The sequence below is a fragment of the Pseudonaja textilis genome, chromosome 3 (assembly GCF_049901715.1).
Source record: "Pseudonaja textilis isolate UNSWEBS1 chromosome 3, rPseTex1.2, whole genome shotgun sequence".
Classification (NCBI taxonomy): domain Eukaryota; kingdom Metazoa; phylum Chordata; class Lepidosauria; order Squamata; family Elapidae; genus Pseudonaja; species Pseudonaja textilis.
The window spans coordinates 116,604,050-116,623,269 of record NC_141992.1 but is presented as its reverse complement, the minus strand read 5'-3'; the positions used below and the strand labels follow the sequence as shown (position 1 = coordinate 116,623,269).

Genomic DNA, 19,220 nt, shown 5'->3' with positions numbered 1-19,220 from the left:
CATTTTTATGATAATGAATGTTATATGCTGTCCAAATGTTAAATGGGTAATATTTGTAATATTCATTTTTAACACATTTGCCCTTAAGGATTGACCAGAAGTAAGAAATAAAGGCTCCCTAGTAGGAAGCAGAAATTATTTCAGTTGACTGACATTTTATTCCCAGTACACTTTCCTGAAGAAAGAAATAGGGCATACAAATCAAAACTCTTAATGCTATTTATAACTTTTTTTTTGTATGGGGGGTTTCTCTGCAAAGCATAGATATCAATCTGCTTTGTATGTTATATATTATTGGGAAAACCCATGATGTATGAACCTCAGTGACCAAATGTACGCTTTCTGTTTAAGGCATTTTGATGTACACAGTATTTTTCAGTCATGTTAATTTGCTCAGATAAATGTGATAACTTTTGAAATTGGTTTTGAAATTGTAAATTAACCTTAGATGGGAGTGTATCTCATCTCATTTTTTAATTTGAAGCTTTTCAGAAGATGGAGCCATAAATATTAAGATGCTGTATTTTTGTCTGCATCTTTCTCTGTGTTATTATCTGTGGATTTTTTGACAGGCTGTCATCCGAGAATGTAACAATTGCTACTACCTCTAACCTTTGACCCCTGCTCCTCACAAAGCCTAACATTATTTTTCTGGCATGACTGCCAAATACAGTCTCTGTATAATATGAATACTAACATTCCTGATGGCTATTATTAATGATGATAAAATAACATTCCCACTTGAAATTTCTTTAACTATTTGGAACATTTCCTCCTTTTTCTCTTTCTTTCTAAATTTTAAGAATAAAATTGACAGTATTAGAAGGTGCCCAAAATCTAGCCTTACCATTTTCAGTACACTTCTAGGAACAGGAAACTGCTACAATTAGAAATTAAGAAAACAGATTGAATAGGTTTTTCTTCTTATAATGAACTCCCACTCCATTTTCAGGAACTTTATAAAGTAATCAAACTACCTAATCAAGCTAGTATTGCTGAACCTGGATTAGTACTAAAAATAAATTAGAGTAGCAATGAATGGGAAATTGTACCTATTGGTCCACATAAAGAATTGCAAACTGATTATTTGGAGAGGATAACTGAAACTTAAACTGTTTTATTTTTAGAAGAAGCTCACTAAAAAGGAATCAGAATAACTCTGGTACTGTGGTACTGTGTTCCTAAGCATATTACTTAGAAGCAACTCTTAATTGTTTTGATAGACTGCTTAGAACAGGGTTTCCCCAAAATGGTCAGTATCATCCCTCAAAGAGTCAACGTTATTATAGTTTCTTACATAGTCAGTCAAAGGATAGCCAGATAATATTATATAATAATATTAAATATATTGTTGCAGAACGTAGGCTGTTCCAAGTACCCTTTTCAAGGCCATATAACTTTGAGGATTACCTGTACTAAATTCTATTTCAGTCTGACCAAGTTAACATATTTCATAGCATGAAGGAGAATCTACCTGAATATCTATTTATTTGTTTGCCTATTCCCATCTTTCAAACACAAATGCCTTTTGCAAAAGCCTTTCACAAATTCATTGAAATGAATTCCAATAAAATACAATTATTAAAATATTATTGAAGTATAACTATTTCATATCTGCTATGTATTAGAGAAGCACTGAATTTTAGTGATAAAAACAGAAAATTATTTTCAATCAAGTTTGATTTGCCCTTGAAAACATAGTATAATTTTTCCTTTTACAAAACTAAAAATTGATATGTAATTAAAAAAAAAAAAGAACATGCTGTTCCTTTGCATTGCCATTTTATGTATAAGAAGAAAAGGCATAACTGGATTTTTGTAGGAAAGATTTTTGATGTTTTCTCTTCTGATTCGGAAAATGGAATAACTTTTATTGATGATACTCCTTTATCTATTTGCATGATGATCAACTAGAAGTGAAGGTACCAGTTTCCCTGCACACCAGAAAATAATTCATGTTGATACTTTTAAAATCCAGTGTATAATAAGAGGCATATGCAAAATATTCTCTTTTAGTATATATCAAATTATCAACAATTTCATTTACTTCTGTGCCTAGATTCAGTTTCATAAGAGGTTTATGTAATTAACCTGGCATTGTATCATTAACAAAATATGAATACATAACCCTTTTCCACATCTCTGTTAAATTTAGTGCCCACATCTTTATTAGTTAGTTATTAGTTAATTAGTAGTATGAAACTGCACTGGTTCAGAGCATCTATGAATGATATAGTCCTATAGCCTTCTTGAAGCATATTTATAAAATTACAATGATGATGATTTCCTTGCCTGACATGTAATAATCACACAAGAAGACCAGTCTCTATTTATAGCTACTACACCTCATTATATATTAATGTTATTGTTTCTTAGCAATAGTTTACTGCTATATTTACATCCTCTAGGGTACATGTAGCATAGAAATTTGTTGATTGAAAATGTGTGAGGGGTTTTGCTATGTACAACAGCTTTTGAGCAATACAAATGAAAATGTCAATAATTAATATCTCTTCTTTTTTTCTTTGCAGGGAAATGACGTTAGAATTATCCTTGGCCAGTTTAATGAGGAAATGGCAGCAAAAGTATTCTGTTGTGTAAGTGAAAAAAGAAAAGAGATAAAGAAAATTTTTGTCATATATCCCAATGATTAAATTAATCAATTCTTAGCTCATTTAAATGTTTAATATTTATAAGCACCTCTGGGAGCATTTATTGTACAGTGTAGCAGAATTTCCTTAAAATTTCTTGGTTTGATATATCTGTAATATTTTAGCTTGATCCAGTGGTGGGATTCAAATAATTTAACAATCGGTTCTCTACCCTAATGACTGGCTGGGTGGGCATGTGACTGGGTGGGTGTGGCCAACTCAACATCACTTTGCCCTAATGCCTGTTTGAAATATAAAAACAGATATACCAAAATGTAGTTTATTTCATGCATTTAATACTTAAATAAGAACAATTAAAAAGGTACACAAAAGAGATTTTGTTATAAGAAACAGTTTTAAAATATTAATGAAAAACTATTAGATAATACTTGGCAAAAAAAACCAATAAAACTGTTATTTAAGGTATTTCCAAATTGCTGTTTTATTGGTATCCTCACTTGCACTTTTCTTGACTTTTACTTGAGCATCATCAGTTGTGTGATGGGCTCTCAACCATTTATTGACTGTAGGAATAGGGTCCCATTCTTGTAGAGGTAGGCCAATAAGACTAATAATCATTAGGTTTGTTATATTGGAAATAGTTAGGCAACTTCTCTCTGAACATATGATGTTCATTTGTGAAAAAACCCTTTCCGCTTCTGTTGAACTTACAACAATTGTTCTGACAATTTTAGCTTTTTGAATACTGTCAGGAATTTCATATTTCTGGGAATTTTAAAAAAACGTTTGCTACGAATAGAAAAGAAGAGAAGAGAAGAGAATACTCTATTGGGCAAGTGTGATTGGACACACAAGGAATTTGTCTTGGTGTAAATACTCTCAGTATACATAAAGAAAAGATAAAAGGAAACAGTCAATATAAATTTTAAGTATACAAGTGACAAAGTTACAGTCATACAGTCACAAGTGGGAGGGGATGGGTGATAAGGAGTGATGACAAGATTAATAGTAGTGCAGACTTTGTAATAGTTGAACAGGGTTGAGGGAATTATTTGTTTAGCAGAATGATGGCTTTCTGGAAAAAACTGTTCTTGTGTCTAGTTGTTCTGGTGTGCAATACTCTATAGCGTCGTTTTGAGGGAAGGAGTTGAAACAGTTTATGTCTGGGATGTGGAGGGTCTGTAAATATTTTTGCAGCCCTCTTTCTGACACGTGCAGTATACAGGTCCTCAATTGAAGGCAGATTGGTAGTAATTGTTTTTTCTGTAGTCCTAATTACTCTCTGAAGTATGTGTCTGTCCTGTTGGGTTGCAGAACCAAACCAAACAGTTATAGAGGTGCAGATGACAGACTCAATAATTCCTCTATAGAACTGGATCAGCAGCTCCATGGGCAGTTTGAGCTTCCTGAGTTGGTGCAGAAAGAACATTCTTTGTTGTGCTTTTTTGATGATGCTTTTGATGTTAGGTGTGCATTTTAGGTCATGTGATATAGTAGAACCTAGAAATTTGAAAGTTTCTACTGTTGATACGATGTTGTCTAGTATTTAAGAGGTGGTAGTATGGGAGGGTTTCTTCTAAAGTCTACCACCATTTCTACTGAGTGTGTTCAGTTCCAGATTGTTCCGATTACACCATGAGGCAACTTGTATAACCTCCTGTCTGTATGCGGATTTGTCATTGTCTCGAATGAGACCAATCACTGTTGTGTCATCAGCAAACTTCAGTATTTTAACAGATGGATCATTTGACGTGCTGTCATTGGTATATAGGGAGAAGAGAAGTGGAGAAAGCACACAGCCTTGGGGGCCCCTGTGCTGATTGCACAGGTATCAGATGTGATTTTTGCCTAGCTTCACCTGCTGTTTCCTGTCTGTTAGGAAGCTCGATAAACATTACTATTAATTTGGTACTTTAAAAATGTCACTAAATTCAAGCAAATGTTCTTTAGCTTCTTTCTATGGAACTACTACTTCTTCAATATTGCAGTAATCTGGCTCCAAAAAAATTGAGAAACTTTAATTTATTTGTGTCTTGAAATTGGCTACCCGTTTTTAAATGTTCACAATCCATTAGTCTTTTATTCAAATTTGTTATGATGCTTTCTAAAAGTCTTTCCTGAGGAAGCACAACAAATCAATGATTTTCTATAAATTTTATATTTTTTAGGCTTCTGAAATAATTAATCCATCAATTTTTTTCATATGCACCCTTTTCATTTCTAAGCATTTCAAATGCTTTAGTTGATCTTATCACAAGCTTTTCAGCCTTTATGATGTCTACATTTTTGTTTGCAGTGCATTTGAAAGAAGAGAAATTTCATTTAGAATATTGATCATCAATGCCAAATCAGTCATAAAATATATATTTTCAAGACAGGCAGCCGTACCTAAGTATTTTTCATTTGAATGAAAATAGTAATGTAGCACTGGATAAGCACACCACACAGCTAGGGTTGACCTTAAACTACAGGCAGCCCATCTTGGTCCCAAAACTCTACCAATCTTTGTAATTTCAATTTCAAGTTGTTCGGATATTTGATAAGTTCAATTTGGTTCTTATTGGATTGATGAAAAATATCTCATCAATATATCTCATCAATATTTTTAAATGATATTCTTGATTTATTTCCTTTATCAAATCATCTAAAACAACTTTCCATAACTGAAGAACAGATTGTCTCTGCATTTTGTTTTTCCAATTCAACTATCTCAAGAATAGTCCCTAATGGAATGCTCTCTCTATAGCAGAGAGAAGCCAGGGGAAGTCATGTTTAGTCGCCTAAGCTTTTTAGACTTTTCATTTTAAAAATGTACTGAAGCTTTTTACAGCATTGTTCATTTTATTTCAGCAGCTGCTTGTTTTCCTAGGATTCACATTATTTTATCTTTATGAATGCATGCTTTAGCAGTTGCTTTGCAACAAGAAAGATCTAACTAGTGTGGTAAATTTTTAAAAGACTGGGGGATTTTCCTTCAACACAATGGGGACAAACAAAAGAGATATAGTACAAAATCATCTAGGAAGTTAGATCAAGAAGAATGTAATTCATAGATACATTCACAGAGCAATACTGAATTCTTTTTTTGAAATTTATTCCTCAGTTTATAAAACAGGAATATATGAATTAGGTTCAGGATTGGGCTCAGCTTGTACTCAAGTCAAGTAGCTATTCAAGAGTTAATAGTGTGATGGTTAGGAAAAATGGTAAAGCAACATATAGATTTAAAACCAGAAATATTTTTGTTGGGTATTTTACCAAATAAATATAATAAAGGGAATACATATTTAATTTTACACATGTTAACAGAGGCTAGAATTACGTTTGAAGAGATCCCTATAGATGAAAATGTAATTTAAAAACATTAGAATGTGCAGAAATAGAAATGCAGAAAATTAACACTTAAAATTAAGAAGAAGGAAGAAACTGAATACTTTTTAATGTGGGATTTGTTTTATCAATGGCTAACAGAAACAGATGTTAGAAATCTAAAAATGTAAAAGAAAAGACCAATTATATAAGGAAAGTTCACTAAAATGGATAAGCAAATATTATTAGTTTCTGATCATTATTAATGTTATAAATATTGTTGTCGTTGTCATTATTTCACAAAATTATCTGTACCCAGACAACACACCATGTAGATATTGAATTTTTAATACTTATTTTTTAAAAAAGCAACTTACAAAAAATTAGGCAAAAGCAGGCAAGCTTGCTGCGCCACATGGGAGACAGCTAGGCTGGGATTTGGGCCTTGCTGCTTGCAGGCTCACCCAGGATGCCAGGAATATCAGGGCAGCTCAGCTGGGCCGCGTGGAGAGTACTGCATGGGATGCAACTGGAGGTAGGCAAGCTGGCTGGCACTCAGAGTTCGTGCGGTCAAGGCAAACCAAGGAGCCAGACGGAGAGCCACAGCAGCTATACTGGGTGAGTGGATGAGATGAGAAGTGACTGGGTAGGGCAGGACAGGACCAGCCAGTGGTGGGATTTGCCGGTTATCCGAATTGTGTAAAATCATAACTATAGGTTTGCCCAAACTGGTCCAAACCAGCTGAATCCCACCACTGGCTTGATCTGAGTGCAGATAGAAAATGGTTAGAGTTAGAGTGTGAAGGCTGCATTAATTGAATATATACAAGTACAATGCTGCTTTTGTTGGGAAATCTGATGTTAAGGTGGATCTGATATAGCATTAGCATTTAGACTTACATTTGACCCATAGTGCTTTACAGCACTCTGTGAGCAGTTTACAAATGCCAGCATATTGCCCCAACAATCTGAGTCCACATTTTAATGACCCCAGAAGGATGGAAGACTGACTCAACTTTAACCCTGTCAGGATTGAAATCCTCGCTGTGGGAAGCGTTAGCCTGCAATACTGCATTCTAATCACTGTGCCACCAGGCTCCTGTGTGTAGATTTTGGTAAAGGCCAAACACTATCTGAAAATTGGAAGAAAATTAAATAAACATGCATTTGAATAATTACTGTATATAAAGTGTCTAAATCTGGCATAGCAGATTTAAAGGCAGGGAAAAAAAATCAATAAATTATTCAGTCATTTATAACGAAGTGTTGAATAACTGTTAAAAAGTTTATCATGAGTCTTTCCATTTAGTTACAAATGAAATTATCTTTTACTCTTCTTTTTTTTGTAAATCTTATAATGACATTCTCAGTAGAAATATATTCCAAGTGTCCATAGATTAAGCCCCATGTCTGGATAAATCAAACAACTGGACAACTCTTTTTTCTTAGAATCTAAGAAAACAAGCTGATTTTAAATGATTTCCTAATTTTGGTTTTAATTTTAAATTAGGACCTTACCAGGAAGGTAAGTCTTACTTAGGAAGGCTACATCAAATATGCAGCAACAAGGATAATAAGTTGAAGCTATATGTTTGATGCAAATTAACTTGACACTATTTTATAATTATATAACTTTTAAAGCTAAATACACAAAACATCAGTAGAATACTTTTGTCATATGTCTTATACATTCCACTAATGAAATTGTTTCTCTTCATTCCCATTTCTATTGTAGGCATTTAATGAAAAAATGTTCGGCCCTAAGTATCAGTGGATAATTCCTGGGTGGTATCAGAGCTTTTGGTGGGAAAAAGCTATCCCAAAGCTGAATTCATCACACTGTCTTGGTATAAACCTTCTGGGTGCAATGGAAGGTTACATTGGAGTGGATTTTGAACCTCTCAGTTCAAAACAAATAAAAACCATTTCTGGACGGGTAGGTTAGTTTATTGTCTTCTGTTTGGGGCATTTGAAATAATCCATCAAAAATATTGTATTTCTAATGCATTGATTTCTTGCCATAATACATTGTAACCCAGTCCTAAAATTAATACACTGTATCTCTATAAATGTAAAAATGAGAATTGGGCATAATTCTTCAAGTAGGAATATCAGGGCTGGCATTATATTTCCATAAATTGGAGACATGATATTGAAGGCCATGTGGGAGAAATAAAATATATAAAATAAGATATAAAAGGTTATACAATTTTCTGATAGATAGCTGTCTATTATCTGTGCTGCCATGCTTAAGTGCAGTAGTCTGAGATGGACTGTTTTGTTCAAGTGTAAAGTGAGAAGCCTGTCAACTCTGGAGGTGCACTCTCTTTATGCCTATAAGGCACTTCAATTTTTGTGGTGAGCAATTCCCTGCACAAAAGTGAACAGTTAACTATTAATAATTAAGATTATTATTAGTACTGTACTAATAATACTGATTATCAATAATATTACTGTACCCACTCTGGAAGACTTTTCTAAAGTGGAATTTTCCATATAAATAGAACAATGAAAGAACATTGCTTGCTTCTGTAAAGAGATTTTAAGTTATTAAAATATACTAAAAGATAAAGGAATCCCGTGTGTTTGAAGTGTTGGAATGGGGAGAGTGATAGGACAATTTTCTCAGCAATGGAAATAGGGAAATATTTCCAAATAGAAAAATAGAGGAACTGCGAAATTTATAAGGGGGAGAAAAGATGAATGAAAGTCTTATGTTTGAAGACCTTTGTGTGCACATGAAAAATTGGAGTTTCTATCAGATCATTAATAAACATAAACCATTAGTTTAAACTCAATGAATTTCATCAGGCAGTAGTGTCCAAAAAACAACAACACATAATGAAGCTCTTACTCATTTCATATTTAATATAATGAATACTATTTAGAATTTCCAATATCCACTTATTGAATTGACATGAAAATGTGAGACTCTCTGCAGGATGACCAGTATTGCAGATTTGTAGTAGGAATGATTTGCTCAAAAAATGAATAATTGCTAGGCTGCTACCACAATCTTTGTCTGCCAAGTTCTAAAAAAAATTTCAAGCCTTATTGCCAGAAGTCTTCACCTTCAACTAAGCTCTAGAAAACATAAAAATATAAAGCCTAGGAAAGTAAAGACTCAATAAATTGTGTACCTAACAGCAGACGGAATGGCTTACGATTGTGCAGTCCTATAGTTTGTAGAATAAATTTAATCTGTATTATGAACAATATAGTTTATTTTTTACTGTAGTCACCATAATAGGATCCCTAAGGTTACCAATCTTTCAAGGAGAAGCTGGTGCCCCTGTCAACAGCTGCTGTCTATACCGAAGAATTTAGAGATGGTGTTTGCCAACTTATCTTATATTGCTCACTAACAGTTATAGAATCTAATGTAACGTAGTTTCAGCTCTTTGAAGTATCCCAGGTCAATACACGTACATCACAAATATTCCAGAAATGCTAGTCTATTGTTGTAGAGTATACTAACATCCTCTTTAAAACCTTTCCAAATTTCTTGCTGTCCCAACTTATATTAAGGAAATGAAGCTGTGGCTGTTTTGAATTTCTTTCTCAGGCTTCTTTTAATATCTGGAATGTATAATTCTATGTGTAATTTGGGGTACAAATGAGTGTAAAAGCAAATCACAGAAACTTTTTTGATAACACTGAAAAGGAAGAAAGCCAAAATATAAATCTTGGCTCATATATATTGCTATTTTTTATTGCTATTTGCAGCACATTGTTTTACTGCAGCTTGATCTCATGAATTTCTGTGCAACTAACGATTCCATGAGATGTAATCTCTAAACTAGCTCTGAAAGCCATTTTATTTTATACAAGTGATAAGGAAGAAAACCAGACACATGAATCTGCATGACTAGCGGCTTTTTAGATAAATATCGGATGTTTGACTGTGTACATCTGTCTTAATTCAGGCAGGTATGCTTTACCAGCTAAAAACAACTTAAAATATATATTTGTTGAATATTACATTGGAAAATGTACTCATACATAATAAAAATGCTTAGTTATGTACCGAATCTTAGGCAAAGAGAATAATACCCTGTTTTTTGGCACTAGTGAAAAATACTTATGAGTATCTTATGCAAAACTCACCCTTTTAGTTCCAATATCATGGTATAACTAAACCTGAAATGCACACATGTAGTTCCCTAATTCCATCTCTTTCTCTTGTATATTTTAGCCCCTCTGCTAAGTTTGGAGGGTAACTTTTTATAAAACATGTATGCATTTGGTGGTACCATATAAATAGTAAAATAGCGCATTTATATAAATAATAAAATATTGCATTTCCCTGGCCTTGTATTTCTCCCCTTGATTATTTTTTTGAGATTCATATAACTTCAAAGAACTTACAAAAAAATAACTGTATTTCACTTTCAGACTCAATACATGTATGGACTTTTAATATACTAAAACTGAATCACTTTTTACATTTTTTTCTACAGACACCACAGCAGTATGAAGAGGAATATGATCAAAGACGTGGAAATGTTGAGCCAAGTAAGTTCCATGGCTTTGCTTATGATGGAATATGGGTAATTGCCAAAACACTGCAGCAGGCAATGAAGATTCTTAATGCCACCAACAGAAACCAAAAAATTGAAGACTTTAACTATACCAACAAAGAACTTGGAAAGATTTTCTTGGATGCAATGAATCAGACCAGCTTCTTTGGCGTAACGGTAAGCTTGCCTAATTTCTTTTACTTAAAGTTTGTAACTAATTTTTTTCTCAACAATAATTGATATACAGTATTATTAAACAGAAAACAGCACATTTACTATAGGATGATGTTCTGCTAACAGGAAGGAACAGTTTAAAAGCTTGGAACATAAAGTTGAACTGAGAGTTAGGACTGCAGCAGAGCCAATAACCAAGAAGATTGGACTGATGAATAAGCAGAAAGAACTTGGAACTGTGAGAATTTCAGTGTGGAAGTATGAGAGGAAATTAGAATGTTTTTCTTGAATAGTTTTTAAAGTTTGTGATGATAAATCTCTGAATTGCTGTTTAATCTAATTTCCATTAAGCATAAAATAGATCTATAAGATCATTTTGCATTTTGTGTAACAGAGGTATTGTATGTCTAAGATAATAGAAAATGAAAAAATAAATTGAAAAAATATTAAACACTACTAAAGGAGCCACAATTGATTAAAGCTTCCTACTTAGGGGAAAATAGGTAGAATTTTGCAGTAGGCAAATAGATCTTAGCCATCTGATGGGAAACTGTCCTCAGTTAATCTTACTCTATTTTATGCTATTTTGATCCCTCTTAAGGGCAAGTCAATTTAACTAGACTTGGATGTATTTAGACAGGAGTGGTTTTGTAAATCCTATTTTAGGAATTCTGTATTCATTCCTAAATCTTACACATTTACTTAAGAATTTTATATAGCCACCTTAACAAATAATTATTGATATCAGCGGGGGCATAAATACTTTACAAATATTTACAATTAATTTTGGTTCCGTACATCTTTTCTCCTAACTACTTCACCATTATTAATTTCTAGTTATATATATATGAGAACACAAATGTGAAACATTAATGAAGATTAAGTAAGGAAGTGAAAAACCTACAGCCAACTTGATATGGCTAAATTTAACAGTCTTAAGGTAAAATATCCTTAGCTCCGCACATTTAAATATATTCCTTTTTTGTATTTTTTTTAAGCAGGCCATTTAGTGTACAGAAGAATGATATTTTGTAGAGCTAGCCAAAAGGAAAGTTAAATATGAACAATGTTTATGATACATAATAAGCTTGTGAAGCAGAAGGGATGTAAATATTTTATGGGTTTCCCGGTTTGGTTCCTTGTAAAGGTCAATCAGGAAGTGCATCTGTTTTAAAGTGTGCAAGAAATCTTTTGAGGACTACATAGAGATAAAGAATAATTCAGGGCATTTTTTTCATCTTAGCTTTTTGTCTGATAACACAAAGAACATCTGTAGATAAATGTTTTTGCTTGTATACAGTATCAGAGGGTTTCCAGAAGTGCCTAACCTAAGAAATATATCTATAATTATATCTATAAACCTACATATTTATATATCTAGAATATCTAGGATATTCAGAATAGGATATTTTGAATAATTGTCAAGCTGAGACTGCGTTTCCTAATGGGAAGTCAAGGAAAAACTACCTGAAGCATAGGACAACCAACTGTAGATGCAGCATCGGAAACTATAAGACAAAATAACTTCCAAGGCATAATTAGGAATTAATCCTAATAAATATGAAATTTGATTGATCACATTGCAGATAATAAAACACCATCAGCATTGACCAAATACCAATGTTCAGTTGCAAAAGTCAGCTTTCCATGCTGTGATCATAATTTTAACTCCATCAAACAACAAAATTTGCCTGTCCCAGGATCTGGGAAAGGATTTGAGGGATGCCTAATCCAGTCTAAACATCTGGCTAATTGTGCGACCAACCATAAATACTTAACAAGTATCCCTCAATTCTTTTTGTCTCCCATAGCTATGATAGTGGTTATAAGAGGGATCCTGTTTTTCTCTGTAGTTTGAATTTGGTAATAGGCAGGGATCATCTATCAATGTTCTGCTTATGATTGAAGATACTCTTCAAACATGCTGAAATTCTGGCTACTGGGATTAGCTACTCTAAATGATTATAGGTACTATATACTACAAATTCTGCCTACTCATCTGGCAAAATGAGACTTCCAGCATTCTTAATTATGCTCAGATTCTCCCATCATTCTGACGAATGTAGAGATTGTAATAGGTTTACTAGAGAGATTATTTAGGCAGGTGGTCATTATCAGCACAAATCACAACACCATATTCCTTCCCCCCCAAAATTATAATGCTGTAAAAAAAAACTGAAGTCAAGGGCAAATACTGGCAATTCTATTGCTAAAAATACATTTAGAAGGAACTACACAACCAGCACTTATCTAAAAACTACTCACTTTTAGCATGTTGAACTATTCCCTGCTAAAACTTAAATTTCTTGTCTTCTTTCCCACAATCTGGTAACAAACTTGTATGGGGAGCAGCAGATTAATCCTGCTTCACACAATGAACATAAATTATATGGTTTAAAATGAGGACATCGGGTAACTTTACGGATTTTCCCATTTATGCTGAGACTTTTCTAACTGTAAAGTAATTCCTTGATTTGTCTCTCTGAGCACTGCAACAATCTTTTCAGTTAAATCATTTGCTAACCAAACATTTTATATTTCAGTGCTCAAGGATTGCCTAAAGTCCAAAAACTATAAGACATATTGAAATGTTTTATGCATTCATGATGCCTTCTCTGTGTGTTTTGTTAATGAATGAAAAGCTATTAGCCTGGCAGTGACTTGTGTAATCGTGGAGAAAAAATATTCTGCAGAACCCATAAAGAAATCCTTATTGCATTAGAGTGCATCAAAAGCTCTAAGAAACTCATGCCTGAAATAACAGAAACAGGCTATGACAAAGATAACTATCATCTGTGGACCGGAAAGAAATAACTATTGATATTTTACATGTTTAATTTTTATAATGCATGGTAATAAATGTATGTTATGGACTAATTTCTTACAGAGTTAGGATTGCCTGCAAAACCACTGAGTATTTTGTGCTGTTTTGATTACATTTAGTACAAACATTGGGTTGTTAGTTTGCAATTCATGACATAGATTGAAGTATTTACTTATATATCCCAGTTCAATAAGAAAACAGTTTTTGCTGGAGTCTACAGTTTATTGTCAGGCATATTTCTTGTAGAACCTGCTTACTAAATCACAATTAATGATATTCAGAAGTAGAATTAATGATTGCTATAAACAAATTTGGACTTATTGAGAAGTAGTTCTTTATTCCTTGGACCATTGGAGTTTAAAATTCAGATGCACATAGCCTTGACTTTCATGTCTTTATAATCTGGTATAATATTCATATTTATAATAATATAAAGGTATAAAACACTTTTAATTTATTAACTACTACATATACATCTTTGTTATGAATATGGAGCAAATTTTGCAAGCTGGGTTGTGATGAAATTATCATTTGACAACCATTTAGCCCATTGATAATTCTATAAATTTGATGAAAATCCTATATGATGTTAAAAGTATTGTTGTTAGCCACTTCGAATATCTTTGGAATGAGTAGATGGATTACCAACCAAAATACAGTCAGCTTACAATAGCAATTGTATTTTCTAAAAGAAAAATCTAAAACATCTCTGTTTCTGACAACACAGATTGACTAAACAATTGATTTAGGAATGCCATTGCCTTAAGACTGAAAAGGAAATTAAATGTCTAGCTGAAAGACAGAAATTGTTTTAAAACGGGTGTCAAACTTGATTTCTCTGAGAGCCAGATCACCACTGTACTTCTCTGCAGGGTGGCCGCAGGGGAGAAAGCGGGATGGACACCTCCTGCAGCACCCTGCCAGCCAAAACAGGGTGGGGGAGGCCACACTCAGCCCGTCACACCCCGTTTTGGCTGGCAGAGTGCTGCAGGAGGCTGTCCCCCCTGTGCTGCAGGCCGTTCCACCCCCACCCCCTGTGCTCTGTTTGGCTATAAGAGGCACTACGGGCCAGTCCTTTGCTATTTCCAAGCGAGCCCCGCAGGCTAGATTTAAGCACCCCTGTTTTAAAAGATAAAAGTAAACAAGGACAGTATTAATTAAAGCAAAAGCAAGGTGCTTGCTAGCACACTTTGTGAATATTAATATGTATTGTGTGCTAGATGTTAACTCTTGTCAATGATCTTGAATATTGCCATGATCAATATTGTGGGGAATAAACCAGGATATTAAATGTAAAATAGAACTGTGATTTTAAATTCACAAACAAGTGCTTTCAACAACATTAGTGTCTATGAGTAGAAGGAACTTACTTTGTTAGTTAGTTAAATTTGGAAGACCATCTGATTCTCAAATGATTCTGGGAAGCTTGTACAATTAAAAAGGTAAATGGACAAAAACTAGTATTTCCTCAGCAAATCACAGGTGGTGTTGATCCGGCCTTTGCAGAAGCAAGAAACAGACTCCCCACAAAAAAATAACACCCCCCCCTCTTTATTTACACATTGGGAATTAACTGCATTCACCAACAGAAAGTCCAGACAGAAGTCAACTGGAACAATAGTCCTTATCAGTTTGTTATGATAAATGCAAGGCTTTGAGCTCCTAGCTGGATGCTGCAAATCGTTAGTTCAAACAGAGAAATAGACAAACTTCAGTTCTGGCAAGGCAGTCTTTGTTGCACAAAACACACAAGAAGCAAACTTTCCAGAAATGTGACAACCAACACTCCCCTTTCTTCCTATTTATTCCCCAGTGAGGGAGGGGCCATTCAGCATACATGTTTGTTGTGCTTCCCAAGCCAGCTCATTGTCCTCCATTGTTCACCTCTCCTATCTGCCCTTCAGATACTTGCATCTGGAACAGGCCCCAGCTGTTCCTCCTCCTCCTCACTCATCTCTGACTCCAAAGGCAGCTGCGTCTCTGGCTGGGTAATGCTGGACGACCCTGGCTCTATCTCTGTGTCCAACACTGAGCCTTCCCCAACTCCAGAACTGGCCCAAGTTCTTCCCCAACCTCTTCATCGTCAGAGTCTGCTGCCAGCTCCACTTTCAGAAACAAACATCAGGGCTCAACAAATAACATAACTTCAGGCCTGGAAGTAAAGCCACTTGTATTATTTCAATCTCAGTAGAATACTATCACATATTGCATATCATATAGTATGCAATAATTATGATCATCATCATCATTGTGATAAATTAAATAGGAGATGAAGAAGGGGAAAAAGAAAGGGATTTGGGGGGAGATTATATTATAAGATAAATTAATGCATTTGAATGGACATAAATGGCAGTTAAGTCACCACTGGCTTAACACATAAGAAAAACTGCTTAGAGGACGTTGTTGTGGGAAAATCTCATCTGATAGAAGATGCCATTCCATCAATGGGATTACAACACTAAATATGATTCAGCTTAGTGCATGCATCCATGCTATTAGTGAAAAATATTTTTAGTTCAGTTTTAGAGAGTGGTTAGTGTTGTCTTTTTTTATCACTGAATACATTCATTTGTAGTTGTATCTGTGGTACGGAATTTTCTATGTTTAAAAGAGAGATTCAGTAATAGTTCTATAATTATAAAATGTTGGTGCACAAAATACAAACAGAATGTTGATTTCTTCCCATTTACTCACACCAAAGCATTAACATAATTCTGGTAGGCTAGTTGAAGTGGGTGGAAAGTCCTTGTCCTTCTATGTTCTTCTCTTAGACTTCAACACATTTTTACAAGGAATATATACAGAAAAAAGGATTTAGAAACGGCTTTGATATTTCAGATAAACAAGATCTGCTTTATTTCCTAGCTGAGTTCTTCCATTAAGGATAATAAGCTGATTTTTGTAAATTTTGTAGTAGAATTATAACAGACATTGATCCTTCTGAGCAGGTGTGTTAGATCTGGGAGGACGGTTCAAGAACGGAGGCAAGACTCAGATAGCAACAACAGCTCTTTATTTGTGACTTCAGATCTGAGCAACTAACCCCAGCCGCAGCAGCCCCTTATATAGGGCTGGCTGCGGCTAGGCAGCCAATGAAGGCGATTTGAGTTTGCCGCTCTTGGCAGGGCCAATCGCGGCAGCCTGTTTACTGGCCAATCGCATCAGTCTATGGCGACCAATCACGATCAGTTATCAGCGGGCCAATCAGATTTGCAGGCTATGAGCCTGCTAGTCTGGAACACCCCTCCCCTCTCGGTTCCGTTTAAGGGATGGAGTAATATAGTTTCGCAGGTAGGCAGGTCTTCGCACCTGTCTGCCTGACATACGCAATTCCACTTGTCCCTGTTCAAACCCGGGTTCAGATGGACTGCTTGCTGGGTCAAACAGGAACGGTGAACTGGTGCCATGGTTAGGGCTCTCCTCTGGTGCCCCCGGGGTGATAGAGTCCTCAGCCTCGCTGTTACTGCCATGGCTCCCGGGGCTCGCTGAACCTGCCTGGTTGCTGCTTCTTGGTGAAGCGTTTGACTGTCCAGTCTCAGCTGCAGCTGGTGAGTGTTGCCAACCATGGTGCGGTGATCTCGGTGTTAGCTCGGAATAAACAGGTGTTGGTTCTAATTCTGAGTTCACTGCTTCCCCTCCCTCCCAGTGTCAAAATTAGGGTCAGGGTTGGAAGATGTGGTTAGTCTGGAGCGCAGTTGGTCAATATGGCGTTTCCATGGTCTGCCATCAGTGGTGAGTAGACGGTAGGAGCGGGGACCAGTAACTTGAGTTACTTGGGCAGGAATCCAAAGGGGATCCCCAGAAAAATTTTTTGCGAAAACAAGGTCTCCTACCTTGAAAACACGGTGCTTGCTGCTGGAACCCAGGGGCTTTTCCGGGGTGTAGGCAGGGTGCAAATGATCTAGAGGCGATCTGAGTTTCCTGGCCATCAGGAGTTCAGCTGGGCTCTTGTTGGTCGTGCTGTTTGGTGTGATCTGTTGTAGGAGCAGCATTCTAGTGACTTTGTCGTGGATGTTGCCTTGATCCATTTTCTGCAGGGTTTTCTTTGTAAACTGAACCATTTGTTCAGCCCGGCCATTCGCCGCAGGATGAGCCGGCGATGTGAGTGCGTGTCGGATGCCCCGTTCCGCTAAATACTGTTCAAAGGCTAAGGCAGTAAATTGGGGCCCATTGTCAGAGACCAGGACATCTGGTAACCCATGTGTGGCAAAGAGTCTGTTCAGTTTTTTAATGACCGCCTCAGTAGTGGTTGCTTTCATTTTATTGACCTCAAGCCAGTTTGAGTAGGCATCTACAGTTATTAAGAAGGTGTGGCCTCTCGTAGGTCCCGCAAAGTCAATATGAATGCGAGACCAAGGACCCCTGGGTGTTTCCCATTCTGCTGGTGGGGCTTTAGGTGGAGCTGAGTGGTTTTCCTGGCATTTGTTACAAGAGGCGACCCAGGTTTCGATTTGTTTGTCCATACCTGGCCACCAGGCATAACTTCTTGCCAGCGCTTTCATACGCACGATGCCCGGGTGTCCATCGTGTAGCATTTGCAAGACCCTTTTTTGTAACTTAGTTGGTACAACAACTCGGTCTCCCCACAAAATGCACCCTTTTTGTGAAAAAAGTTCCATTTGTCTATTTTTAAACGGCTTAAACATTTCCTTAGTGTTGTAATCTGGCCATCCCCTCTCCACCCAGCCAAGAACTCGTGCCAAACAAGAGTCTCTTTTGGTTTCAAAGGCAATGTCTTGGGCCGTTAGTGGAGGCAATGGCATTGTCTCTATTTGCAGTACCGGGAGTATGGGAGCAGGGTCTTCCTGTGGCTCGGGTAGCGGTGAGCGGCTCAAGGCATCTGCGTGGGGAATAGATTTCCCTGGGCGATACTTTAATTGATAGTCGTAGGCAGCGAGAAATTCTGACCATCGTGTCATTCTGGGGGAGAGAATGTGTGGAGTAGGTTTGTCGTCCGCCAGGATCCCAAGTAGTGGCTTATGATCCGTTATAATAGAAAATGGTCTCCCATAAACATATTCATGAAATCTTTTAATTGCAGAGACAATAGCAAGGGCTTCCTTATCTAAATGGCTATAGTTTCTTTCTGTTTTAGATAGTGTTCATGAAAAAAAATGCAATTGGTGCTTCTGAGCCATTTGGTAGGACATGGCTCAGGATGGCCCCCACCCCAAATGGTGAGGCATCACATGTGACAGTCAAAGGTAGTGTCTCGTTATATTGAATTAGTACTGCCTTTGAGGTAAGGAGGTCTTTTACTTGCTGGAAGGCGTGTTCCTCCCGACGTCCCCAAATCCAGGATGCCCTTTTATCGAGTAGTCTATGAAGGGGCTCAGCAACAGTCGCCTTCTGGGGTAGGAAGATGTTATAAAAGTTAATAAGTCCCAGGAAGACTTGGAGGTCGGTTTTGTTTTTGGGTCTTGGGGCGTTTTTGATAGCTGCCAATTTTTTTTCTGTGGGGTGGATTCCTTGCTTGTCAAGGAAGTCACCAAGAAACTCCACCCTTTCTGTGCAAAGCTGGCACTTTTCCTTCTTAACCTTGAGGCCAGCGTTTTTGAACCTCTGTAGGACTGTTCTGAGACGTTTTTCTAATTGGTTTTTTGTGGGTGCTGCTATTAATACGTCTTCAAAATAGGGCACGACCCCTTTTATCCCTTGTAATAGTCTCTCCATCAGACTTTGAAAGATGCCTGGGGCTACGCTTACACCAAACTGGAGCCTGTTGCATTTGAATGCACCACGATGTGTGACTATAGTTTGGGCTTCTGCAGTCTCGGGACC

General features: G+C 36.2%; 1 protein-coding gene across 1 annotated transcript in view; it reads left to right on the top strand.

Annotated features, from left to right (window-relative positions):
* Window positions 1–19,220, top strand: part of GABBR2 (gamma-aminobutyric acid type B receptor subunit 2) — a 351,494-nt gene that overhangs the window by 113,341 nt on the left and 218,933 nt on the right. The window contains exons 5-7 of the mRNA XM_026701028.2: window positions 2,532–2,597; window positions 7,657–7,857; window positions 10,382–10,618. Coding sequence (XP_026556813.1) covers window positions 2,532–2,597; window positions 7,657–7,857; window positions 10,382–10,618 — 504 coding nt within the window. The remainder of the gene's footprint in view (window positions 1–2,531; window positions 2,598–7,656; window positions 7,858–10,381; window positions 10,619–19,220) is intronic.